Source organism: Hyperolius riggenbachi, chromosome 3 (assembly GCF_040937935.1).
Source record: "Hyperolius riggenbachi isolate aHypRig1 chromosome 3, aHypRig1.pri, whole genome shotgun sequence".
Lineage (NCBI taxonomy): Eukaryota > Metazoa > Chordata > Amphibia > Anura > Hyperoliidae > Hyperolius > Hyperolius riggenbachi.
The window spans coordinates 414,101,803-414,114,066 of NC_090648.1; the positions used below are offsets into that span (position 1 = coordinate 414,101,803).

Below are 12,264 nucleotides of genomic sequence, written 5' to 3' on the forward strand. Positions count from 1 at the left end.
GAGCTACAGCCCAAAGCTCTGCCTCTATGTGTAAGCGCTCCCCGCAATGTGCCCCAGGGAGTTTGGGGTGATCGAGTTTTCAGCTGCAGGGAATGCAGCGTTTTAGGTGGGGCAATTATGTTAAAGAGGTTTTTAAAATAAAAACCTGATTTTTTTGGAGACTTCAGAGTCTCTTTAAATAAACATGAGGGATAGACAAATAAAACGTGTGAGTTTAACCACTTGAGGACCACAGTCTTTCTACCCCTTAAGGACCAGAGCCTTTTTTTCCATTCAGACCACTGCAGCTTTCACGGTTTATTGCTCAGTCGTGCAACCTACCACCTAAATGAATTTTACCTCCTTTTCTTGTCACTAATACAGCTTTCTTTTGGTGCTATTTGATTGCTGCTGCGAGTTTTAGTTTTTATTATATTCATCAAAAAATGACTTTTTTAACTTTCTGTGCTGTGCTGACATTTTTCAAATAAAGTAAAATTTCCTATACATTTGAGCGCGAAAGTTATTCTGCTACATGTCTTTGACCCCATTTTAGAAAGAAGACACCCCAAGGTATTCCGTTAGGAGTATGGTGAGTTTATAGAAGATTTTATTTTTTGTCACAAGTAAGCGGAATTTGATTTTAATTGTCTTTTTTCACAAAGTGTCATTTTCCACTAACTTGTCACAAAAAATAAAATCTTCTATGAACTCACCATACTCCTAACGGAATACCTTTGGGTGTCTTCTTTCTAAAATGGGGTCATTTGTGGGGTTCCTATACTGCCCTGGCATTTTAGGGGCCCTAAACCGTGAGGAGTAGTCTTGAAACCAAATGTCGCAAAATGACCTGTGAAATCCTAAAGGTACTCATTGGACTTTGGGCCCCTTAGCGCAGTTAGGGTGCAAAAAAGTGCCACACATGTGGTATCGCCGTACTCAGGAGAAGTAGTATAATGTGTTTTGGGGTGTATTTTTACACATACCCATGCTGAGTGGGAGAAATATCTCTGTAAATGGACAATTGTGTGTAAAAAAAAAATCAAAAAATTGTCATTTACAGATAGATTTCTCCCACCCAGCATGGGTATGTGTAAAAATACACCCCAAAACACATTATACTACTTCTCCTGAGGACGGCGATACCACATGTGTGACACTTTTTTGCAGCCTAGGTGCGCTAAGGGGCCCAACGTCCTATTCGCAGGTCATTTTGAGGCATTTGTTTTCTAGACTACTCCTCACGGTATAGGGCCCCTAAAATGCCAGGGCAGTATAGGAACCCCACAAGTGACCCTATTTTAGAAAGAAGACACCCCAAGGTATTCCGTTAGGAGTATGGTGAGTTCATAGAAGATTTTATTTTTTGTCACAAGTAAGCGGAAATTGATTTTAATTGTTTTTTTTTCACAAAGTGGCATTTTCCGCTAACTTGTGACAAAAAAATAAAATCTTTTATGAACTCACCATACTCCTAACGGAATACCTTGGGGTGTCTTCTTTCTAAAATGGGGTCACTTGTGGGGTTCCTATACTGCCCTGGCATTTTAGGGGCCCTATACCGTGAGGAGTAGTCTTGAAACCAAATGTCGCAAAATGACCTGTGAAATCCTAAAGGTACTCATTGGACTTTGGGCCCAGGAGAAGTAGTATAATGTGTTTTGGGGTGTATTTTTACACATACCCATGCTGGGTGGGAGAAATATCTCTGTAAATGACAATTTTTTGATTTTTTTTACACACAATTGTCCATTTACAGAGAGATTTCTCCCACCCAGCATGGGTATGTGTAAAAATACACCCCAAAACACATTATACTACTTCTCCTGAGTACGGCGATATGACATGTGTGACACTTTTTTGCAGCCTAGATGCGCTAAGGGGCCCAACATCCTATTCACAGGTCATTTTGAGCCATTTGTTTTCTAGACTACTCACAGTTTAGGACCCCTAAAATGCCAGGGCAGTATACAGGGGCGGATTTGAACTCTTTACCGCCCAAGGCCACTGTCACCAGCCGCCCCCTTTCAGTATAGGTAGCGAGATTACCCCTCCACCCCTTCCCTCTAGTATAGGTAGCCGGATGACCCCCCAGTATAGGTAGCCAGATGACCCCTGCCCCCTTTCCCTCCAGTTTAGGTAGCCAGATGACTCCCTTAATGCTTACTTTTCACACCCCCATTTCAGTATAGGTAGCCAGCGTGCCTTCACACCGCAGCAGCCATCAGCTCATCTCCAGTGCAGAAGCTTCCTCTTTCTTTCCATCTCCAATGCTGCCCAAGTCCATAGCTGCCGGCCACAATGCAAACGTGCACAGAGAGCAAGGTGGCTGCTTCACAGGCGGCTAGCAGCAGAGTCCCACGGTCAGGCGCTCGCCTGTTCTCCCTGCATTGCAGCATTTGCAAGTTTTCAAATTCTGCACCAGTTAATCTGCTGCTTTGGTGCCCTTGCTCCTGTGGTGCCCTAGGCCATGGCCTAGGTGGCCTTGGCCTAAATCCGGCCCTGGCAGTATAGGAACCCCACAAGTGACCCCATTTTAGAAAGAAGACACCCCAAGGTATTCCGTTAGGTGTATGGTGAGTTCATAGAAGATTTTATTTTTTGTCACAAGTTAGTGAAAAATGACACTTTGTGAAAAAACTATAAAAATCAATTTCCGCTAACTTTTGACAAAGAATAAAATCTTCTATGAACTCGTCATACATCTAACAGAATACCTTGGGGTGTCTTTTTTCTAAAAAGGGTCACTTGTGGGGTTCCTATACTGCCCTGGCATTTTACGGGCCCAAAACCGTGAGTAGTCTGGAAACCAAATGTCTCAAAATGACTGTTCAGGGGTATAAGCATCTGCAAATTTTGATGACAGGTGGTCTATGAGGGGGCGAATTTTGTGGAACCGGTCATAAGCAGGGTGGCCTTTTAGATGACAGGTTGTATTGGGCCTGATCTGATGGATAGGAGTGCTAGGGGGTGACAGGAGGTGATTGATGCGTGTCTCAGGGGGGTGGTTAGAGGGGAAAATAGATGCAATCAATGCACTGGGGAGGTGATCGGAAGGGGGTCTGAGGGTTTGGCCGAGTGATCAGGAGCCCACACGGGGCAAATTAGGGCCTGATCTGATGGGTAAGTGTGCTAGGGGGTGACAGGAGGTGATTGATGGGTGTCTCAAGGTGTGATTAGTGGGGGGGAATAGATGCAAGCAATGCACTGGCGAGGTGATCAGGGCTGGGGTCTGAGGGTGTGGGCGGGTGATTGGGTGCCCTAGGGGCACATAGGGGTAATGCACTGGCGAATTGATAAGGGGGGGTCTGAGGGCAATCTGAGCGTGTGGGCGGGTGATTGGGTGCCCGCAAGGGGCAGATTAGGGTCTGATAGGTAACAGTGACAGGTGGTGATAGGCGGTGATTGATGGGTGATTGACGGGTAATTAGTGGGTGTTTAGAGAAGAGAAAAGATGTAAACAATACACTTGGGAGGTGATTTGACGGCGGGTTTGCGGGCGATTTAATGGTGTGGGTGGGTAAACAGATTGCCCGCAAGGGGCAGGTTAGGGGCTGATTGATCATCAATGACGCGATCGCTCCCCCGGCATGCCGAAGGGACGCAACGCCCTTGGGCGTATTGCGGTCCTTTCGGCGTCCACTTTGCCGTCGCCCATCGGCTGTGGGCGGTCGGCAAGTGGTTAATGTACAATAGAACTGTTTACATTAAAGCTATAATGTATGAAAGTGGATAAAGTGTGTATTTTTTCACTTTTTTCCTTATTTTCCTTTGAAAATGCATAGAAAATAAGGTAATTACTAATAACAAATACCAGCCACAAAAAGCCTAATTTGTCCTGAAAAAAACAATACATAGATCATGTAGTTGTGACAATTATTGATAAAGTTATTGCCAAAGTATTCAGTATTCAGCTGAACGGGGAAAATGACCAGGGTAGTGAAGTGGTGAAAGGTGGCCACACACGATTATTTATTTATTATTTATTTATTGTATTTATAAAGCGCCAACGTATTACGCAGCGCTGAACATTAATTTAGGTTATAGACAATATTTTAGGGTGAAATACAGCAATATGACAATACAGGAATACAAGAAAACCAGATCACACACCATAGTATGAGTACCAGGTAATGCTTAGTCAGTCACTGGATGGAGCATGGAGATTAGGCAAGTTAGGTTCACTCAGATGCATAGCATGGGTTCACAGTAATGGAGGTGCAAGATCAGGTAGGACACAAAATGAGGAGGACCCTGCCCAAAGGCTTACAATCTAGAGGGAGAGGTAAGGACACAAATGGTAGGGGACCAGAGTTCAGCTGTAGGTTTAGAGCACTTGTGAGGGGTAGTAGGCCAGAGTGAAAAACTGAGTTTTGAGGGCTTTCTTGAAGAAGTTGAAGGAGGGGGCTGCCCTAATGGGTGGAGGCAGGGAGTTCCATAGTGTTGGTGCAGCTCTTGAGAAGTCCTGGAGGCGTGCATGGGACTGGGTGATGCGGGGGGCGGTTAGGCGAAGTTCATTGGAAGAGCGGAGTGAGCGGCTAGGTGTGTACCTCTGAGTAAGATCGGAAATGTAGGTTGGACAGGTTTTGTGGACAGATTTGTAGGTCAGACATGATACAATAAAATGATCCGATTTTACTGCAATTCAGTAAAAAAGATCGTATTTCCCCAAAAATCTAAAGTCTATTTATTTGAGCAAGAAATCCGATCGGATTTCCCGTCTTTATTCGATAAAAGTTGATGGGGAATGGTGGATTTTTCTGATCAATTTTTTTATGAAAATTGAATGTTGTGTGGTTGATTGTTAATTTATTAACTGCTTGCCGACCACCTAACGCCGATTGGCGTACAGTCCTGAGGCAGCAGTTTGCAGGAGTCCGCGCGCAGGCCGCGCACGAATCACCTGCTCGGAGGGCAGAGCTCTGCCCCACCTTCAATCTCCGACTGCGAAACCTCCGTCTAATTGCATAGCACAGCGCTGCGATCAGCTGGGGACAGCCGTGTGACACGGGTGGGGGGGGGGGGGGGGAGATCAGACCCCACCAACAGAGAGCTCTTTTGGTAGGGAGAAAAGGGGGGGGGAATCACTTGTGTGCTGTGTTGTGCGGCCCTGCAGCTTGGCCTTAAAGCTGCAGTGGCCCATTTTACATAAAATGGCCTGGTCACTAGGGGAGTTTAACACTGCAGTCCTCAAGAGGTTAATATATACACCCAAGCAATTTTCTCAGAGTTTCCACTCATTTTTACCATAATTGAGGAAAAATTGACCATAGGTGTGTGGTACATTGGTCAGGTTTTTAAAATTTTACAATCAGTCAGAAAAATGTATTGCTAATCTTGAATTAAACAGATATTTAAAAAAATGTATGGTGTGTGGACACCTTAAGAAGGATTCAGCTAAATAAGTGAAGTGTATATAAAAACGTACAACAGCTGGTGCATGCATTGCTGAATACGTGTATGCAAATAGCTCACACATGCAACAAAAAAAATATGAAACCTAATTACATTTATCAGTATCCCCTTCAATAGCACAATGTGCAACATTCTCTCTCTCTCTCTCTCTCATTCAATTGGCTAGTGCATACTTGAATGTGTTTTCACCATGCAGATAAAAACAGACAGCAGTGAAGCACTGCACACATATTCTCTATCGATTTCATAAGCTTCTTTGAGAAAACGTGCATGTTTTCACACATACGGACACACATGGTGTGCAGAAAATGCACAGACGAGTGTACTCCCAGCCTCAGCTTCTTATTACTCACTCTATCCATTACTGATGGAGCAGAACTGGCTCTGCAGACTTCTTCAGCATCACTACAGTACAGAGCACTTGGGGAGGGGTAGAGAGGTTGGCGGCTGGTTGTTGTACACAAGAGCCTGCTTCACACTGACTAGGGACTGTGTACAAATCTTTGTCTACAAAACTTTGTAGGATTCATTATCAGTGGCTGAGCTGATGCAGTCAATAGAACAATTGTGCAGAGAGCAGAACATTTTTTTTTCTCTTTGTGCCCTTACCTGTCAGTCTCTCAGGACAGGAAAAAAGAAACTTCTCCCCCCATGGGGCCCCCTGCGGATTCTGGGCCCCCCTGCGGCTGCATCCCTTGCAGGGTCTATTGTTACGCCCCTGCTCCTAGTCCCACAGTGTGTAAAAGCATACTATAGGCAGCATCCAAGGCACAGTTCATTCTGCTTTAGAAGCATTCAGTGCAGCATGCAGTTCAGCCTGCCTGTCCCTATGCATATAAAGCCATGAGTTGTATTGTGTATGAATACTTGCTTGCACCAGAAGTGTGCAGCCATCAATAAAGTCCACCTACTACCTTAATGCCCAAAGCATCCGGATCCCTTTCTGTATTACATTATGAAGACGTGTATAAGAAAGAGTTTGTATATCCAGGATAGATCCGAGCGATCTGGGGGACTAAATAAAAATAATCAGTGGTGTGTATAAATATCCCAGATTTCTCCTACCTGCACTGCCATGCTAAACCACTCCAGGATTTTGTGTCCTCCCTGAGACTGGTGGTTATGTGAGGAAAGAGGTGTGATTGCTGGGGGATTTCCGTTAGTAGAATATAGGTAAAATTACTGATATTCTACTACTTAATTCAAATAGTAATATATCGGTATTCTTTACCGATATTTTACTATTAACTCTGTCTTTATCTAACTCTACACTCACAGAAGCCTCCCTCTCCCGATGCCTAACCTTTAGAGCTCCCTCTACCAAAGCCTAACCCTTACCCCTCCCTCTATTGATTCCTAACACTTAACCAAAACTTCAGGTCTGAGTTGGATAAATACTACGTTCCCCCAACATCACACAAACCTATGGAAATTCTACTACTAAAATATTCTCACTGGTTTGTGTGACATTTGGGTTGTGTGGTACTCCAAGCTAGAGCTGAACTGAATGCCAGAAAAATCTGTCTGAGATGTCTCCACATCAAAGGCTAAGATTCACAATCGTGGAACCTATGATGCACCCACTTCTACTGGCCTGGATGCATTTTGTTAACGTGAGAAAACATAGTTTTTAGTCTACACCATGACTCCATCCTTCAGAAATTTGTGGGTCCCACACCAGGCAAACTTACTGCCCCCCCCTCCCCCCCCCCCCCCCCCCCCACACACACACACACACACACTCTCACACACACACACTCTCACACACACTCTCACACACACTCTTGTAAAATAGGAAAACTTCATTTTCAGTCCACACCATGACTCCAGCCTTCAGAAATTTGTGGGCCCCATACCAGGCAAACTTACTGCCCCCCCCCCCCCCCCCCACACACACACACTCTTGTAAAAGTGGAAAATCCTCATCTTCAGTCCACACCATTACTCTAGCCTTCAGAATTTTGTGGGCCCCATACCAGTCAAACCTACTGGACCCCCACTCTTGACCACCTTTGCCACCAAAGATTGTAACGCTGCTACTGTGAACATGTTAATAGCGGCTATAAATGGAAATATGGGCACCGGGGAGCAATTTATTTTATCTCTAAGGCCACGTTCACATTGTTAAATGCAGATGGCCATGCGATCGGACTGCAACGCGTATGATTGCACACACCTGCATTTGCATGCATTGCCCTGCTGATCCCATTCACTGTTGCGCGTTTTGGGGAAAAATGCGCGCAGCATGAGTTCGCACACCGCACTGGTACAGAACGCATGCAGTGTGAACATCTGACACACAATCTTTGCACTTCTGATGTTCATGCGTGTCTGCCTCCCGCACGCGTTGTGAAATCCGGACGACAACGCGTCCAATGTGAACGAGGCCTAAATCTCTTGATTTCTGTGTAGAGTTCAAATAAAGAACAGAGAAATATCTGCTGCTAAAACTTATTTCTTTGACTTGTTTCAGAGGATATCGTAAAGCTGCGTGATGATTATTGGGATGCAGATGAGGAAGGCAAGAGATTCCTGGAAAAGAAATTTGGAAAGAAAGCTGTCATGAAGATTGTGGAAGACATACCAAATTTGAAGTGGCTGAAAGAGAACTCCAAGGCTTGTCCTTCCTGTGCATCCAAAATTGAGGCAAGCAAGAGCAACAATCGCCTTAGACCTCGTTCACATTAGGCAACGCATGGACATGCGTTTGCAATGCAACACACTCGATTGCATGCCATCTGCTTTGCTTTGTGTTGCGCTGCTGACCCCATCCACTACAGTGAATGAGTCAGCACTGCGTTTTGCCAAAAATGCATGCAGCAGGTCGATTTATTGCGCTTTACAAATGTTATTGTATTGTATAGTATCATCCTGCTATGCAGAGCATAAAGTGTGAACTTCAGACAGTGCAGTCTATGCACTTTTGATGTTCTTGCGTGTTGCTCACCATATGCATTGCCAAAAATGTGCACGGCACTACGCATATAGTGTGAACAAGGCCTTACAGAAGCACTCAAAGGCTTGGAGCAGGCATTCAAATATATACATTGTTCATCCTCAACTCAAGTTTTTAGGACTGTTTATTCTGAAAAATGCAAGTGCAAACACAGTTTGATTTTACAGTGCGATTTTTCTGCGACGGTGTTTGCGATTTTTACTAGGAGCGAGGCACATTAATTGTTATTGTATTTTATTAATTAGGAGAGACACAGAAGAAATGCAGCATGCAGGATGTTTGCAATCAGGCCAAATTTTATCACAATTGGATTGCAGTAGCAAAAAAGGATTCCTGTGATTTAAATGAGTTTGCTGATGCCCTTGCATTTGTGGTAGCGATAATATATATAGATTTCCTGGTGTCTCATATTGTTGTTCTCAATTTAGGGGCTGCATTGTAACTCAGAGGTTTGTACAGTTACCATATCAGTGTAAAATAAAATATGGTTCTTTCAGGTCCCAAGAAAAATAATAATAAGAAATAGTGTTTTCAGCACTCGCCTGTTGTCAAGACTGTTTGCTCAAACCATGAGTATGTTGGCTTCTGTTTACCTTTCAGGAGAGTTACCACTTCATTTGATTGCAGTTTGACATGCACACATACTGCATTTGGTTTATTAATCCTTGCAATGGAAAAATGTATACAGGCAAGTGCCAAGTAGGCTTGGTATTATATATATGATTATTCATTTATATAGTGACATCATCGTATGTGGCATTGTACAGAGTAAAAAAACAAACATGGATACTTAAAAATACAGACATTGGTATACATAAAAATTACTATATAGTGAAAGCTGTATAGCGATTGACAAAATTGTACAGCAACTTACAAAACACAAAAGGGAGATAACCCTGCCCTTGCCGCATACAATCTAAAGGAAGAGGGAGGAAACTAGAACCAGAGTTGTTGTGTTGAATTATATTCAGGAGCAGATGAGGGTGGCCGGTACATGAGGGTGGACTGGTTTGTGAACAAGTATGGAGATAAGGCCCTGCACTGACATTTGGCAATGCTATAGCAGTGTTGCAGCCATGCAGAACTGTGCTTATCTTCATATTGCACTGGCACTAATCATGGAAGTAAAGAAACAGCAGGCGACTTGGTGGCTGATCGACCATCCGATTCAGTTATTATAATTGAATCGGATGAAAATCGGTGGTGCCAAGAACATGTCCAATCAATGCTGCGACCAAAATTGGGCCAAATTGGTCACATGTATCGATCAGACATGCTGCAAGATGTAGGGCCGACATGCTCGATTGGGTGAGCGGTGGTAGATACTGGGACGAGCGACGAACGTGACAGAACCCCCAGTGCTGCCCTCTGGTGTAAAATGTGCTCTGTGTGTGCTTTTTGTGTTGTGTGTGCTGTTGGTGTCAGCTGCTGGCTCCATGCTCCGCCCACATACACGCACCCCACGTGGGCAACACACATGACGTCACCCACACATACTCCGGCAACCAAGTGGGGCACGTGTATGAGGACTGAGCCAGTGGCGGACAAAGACAAGTAAAGTATGCATGCACGGGGCACCGGGGAGCACATTTTACACTAGGGGGGACAGGTAGCATCACAAAGTAGCGTCACTAGGTTCATCAAATTCAATCAGAGAGAGAGATCTGTCGATTGGTCGATCTGCCCATACATTGTCTGATGTATGAGCGCCTAAAGGGAGGGTTCACTGAGTTAGTTAAAAAATAAAAATACTAATCCACTTACCTGGGGCTTCCTCCAGCCCGTGGCAGGCAGGACGTGCCCTCGATGCCGCTCCGGAGGCTCCCGGTCTTCTCCGGTGGCTCACCCGACCTGGCCAGGCCGGCTTCCAGGTCGGGCTTTTGTGCGCTCCAACGTACATCTCACGTGGTTGCACTGACGTCCTCCAGGCTATACTGCGCAGACGCAGTAGTTCTGCGCCTGCGCAGTACAGTCCGTAGGACGTCCGATGATGTCAGCGCAATTGCGTGAGACGCACATTGGAGCGCAAGGAGAAACCAAACAGGAAGCCGGCCTGGCCAGGTCGGGTGAGCCATCGGAGAAGACCGGGAGCCTCCGGAGCGGCGTCGAGGGCACGTCCTGCCTGCCACGGGCTGGTGGAATCCCCAGTGGATTAGTATTTTTATTTTTTTAACCAACTCCGTGGACACTCCCTTTAAGAAGAAAAAACTGTTGGTAATACTCTAATAAATATGGCCCACTGTGTAAACCAGTCCAACATGTATTCTTTGAAAGCATTAGCTGTAACTACTAAACTTTATTTTTCATAGAACCTCATTTAATAAACATTGTTTACGGTAGTAAAACAGTTAAACAGTTCTAACCTGCAGGGGGACTGTTCTGCATAATAATAAGAAAATTCCTAAATCCTAAGTAATAGCTGCAGTTTAGCATAATTTCTAGAGCTGCACTACAGTTAAAAAAAGTGAAAATCCATCCCTAAACTGTCGCAGATTAAGACATGCTTAAAAGTTGTTCTACAGATAGTGCAGGCTAGGCATGATTTGTGAAGGGCTCCTCTCCCCTGCTGAATTCCCCACTCAGAGCCTTGCAGATATATTGGTTACCTCAGCAACAGCAATTTCCTCAGCAAATGTATTGGTTACCTCAGCAACAACGATTTCCCTCACACACTGCACTGTCTGAGAGAACTTCCTAACTCCTCCTATTTTACAACAGTTTTAGAAGGAAACTTAGATATCTAGTTATTTCTTAAGGTGCCTTGGACAGCTCTGCATGAAGTTCTAAAAACCTACCAATATTTTGTCTCAGACACTTGTGATAAATGTCCCCCAGTGAGCATTGTGCTGCAGTGCACATCATGCAGAACGGCCCTCCCACCACCAATAGCCATGTTGCTGTGTGGTGCAGCCCCATTCAGCAGGACTGAACATGGCCACATGCTGAGTACACCAAAATGCCACTCGCCTACTTTAGGTGAACTCAGTGAGCAATGGTTATAGATGTGCCAAGCAATGCCAGCCGGTATGAACTAGACATTAACGCGTGTGTGTTGTGTGTGCTTCTTGAGAAAGCCACAATGCTGAGGCCACATTTTCAATCCTGAAGATAAATGGTATTCCTAAGCCTAAAATAGGTTTTGGCCCTTTCATGAAATTCAACCATCATTTATATTGTTATGTTTCACAAGTTTGTCTAGTTAGAGACATTGCTGGGCAATACTAACTTTACACATTAGCGAAAACCCTTTTTATTGAAGTTAATGTCTGAATGTCATATATGTCTCAAATGCAAGGACTTACACAGTCGAGTAGTATTTAGGCTTATGGTACATTAAACCAAGATAAATTACCTAGTTAACTTCTTTTTGTTTGTTTTTTTCACAGAAATATGAAGGTTGTAACAAAATGGCCTGCACTGTGTGCAAAAAATACTTCTGTTGGCTGTGTCTGAGCATTTTATCTGCTGATGATCCATATAAGCATTTCAACGATCCTAATTCAGTCTGTTTCAACAAGTAGGTAAATGTCTAGTGTGTTTTAAGTTTGTGTTGGTGGCTACATCTGGGCCCTTTGGCTCCATATTTCTGAACTGGCATCAAATGTAATGTGCTTAGCAGGTGATGCTTCTGTGAGGGTTTGATGCCTACCACTTTCCTGATGCAATGCCCTCTAGAATATGACTACCTGATTAGTACCATATTTTTCTTGTTAGAACTGGCACCAGACCACTGTTATTAGAAATCGGATAATGCTATGCAGAGATGGTCCATAAGATACTAATAATTCTGTTTGGTATACAAATCGTATGCACCTTGGATCTGGGTCAATCAAATGTACTTTCTTTCAAATGTGATTTGCCCTCTTCCAAGTTGCATGGATTTGCTCTAAGTTTGCATTAGCCTTCGCCTTAAA

The 12,264-nt window shown here is 44.2% G+C and overlaps 1 protein-coding gene across 6 annotated transcripts in view; it reads left to right on the forward strand.

The window, feature by feature from the left end:
- Nucleotides 1-12,264, forward strand: part of LOC137564105 (E3 ubiquitin-protein ligase RNF14-like) — a 189,976-nt gene that overhangs the window by 161,817 nt on the left and 15,895 nt on the right. For 4 of the 6 annotated variants that reach the window (XM_068277487.1, XM_068277481.1, XM_068277486.1 and 1 more), the window contains 2 exons: nt 7,868-8,040; nt 11,737-11,867. In XM_068277487.1, coding sequence (XP_068133588.1) covers nt 7,868-8,040; nt 11,737-11,867 — 304 coding nt within the window. Of the gene's footprint in view, nt 1-7,867; nt 8,041-11,736; nt 11,872-12,264 lie in introns of all 6 variants that reach the window. The other 2 variants (XM_068277484.1, XM_068277485.1) reach the window with 1 other exon arrangement.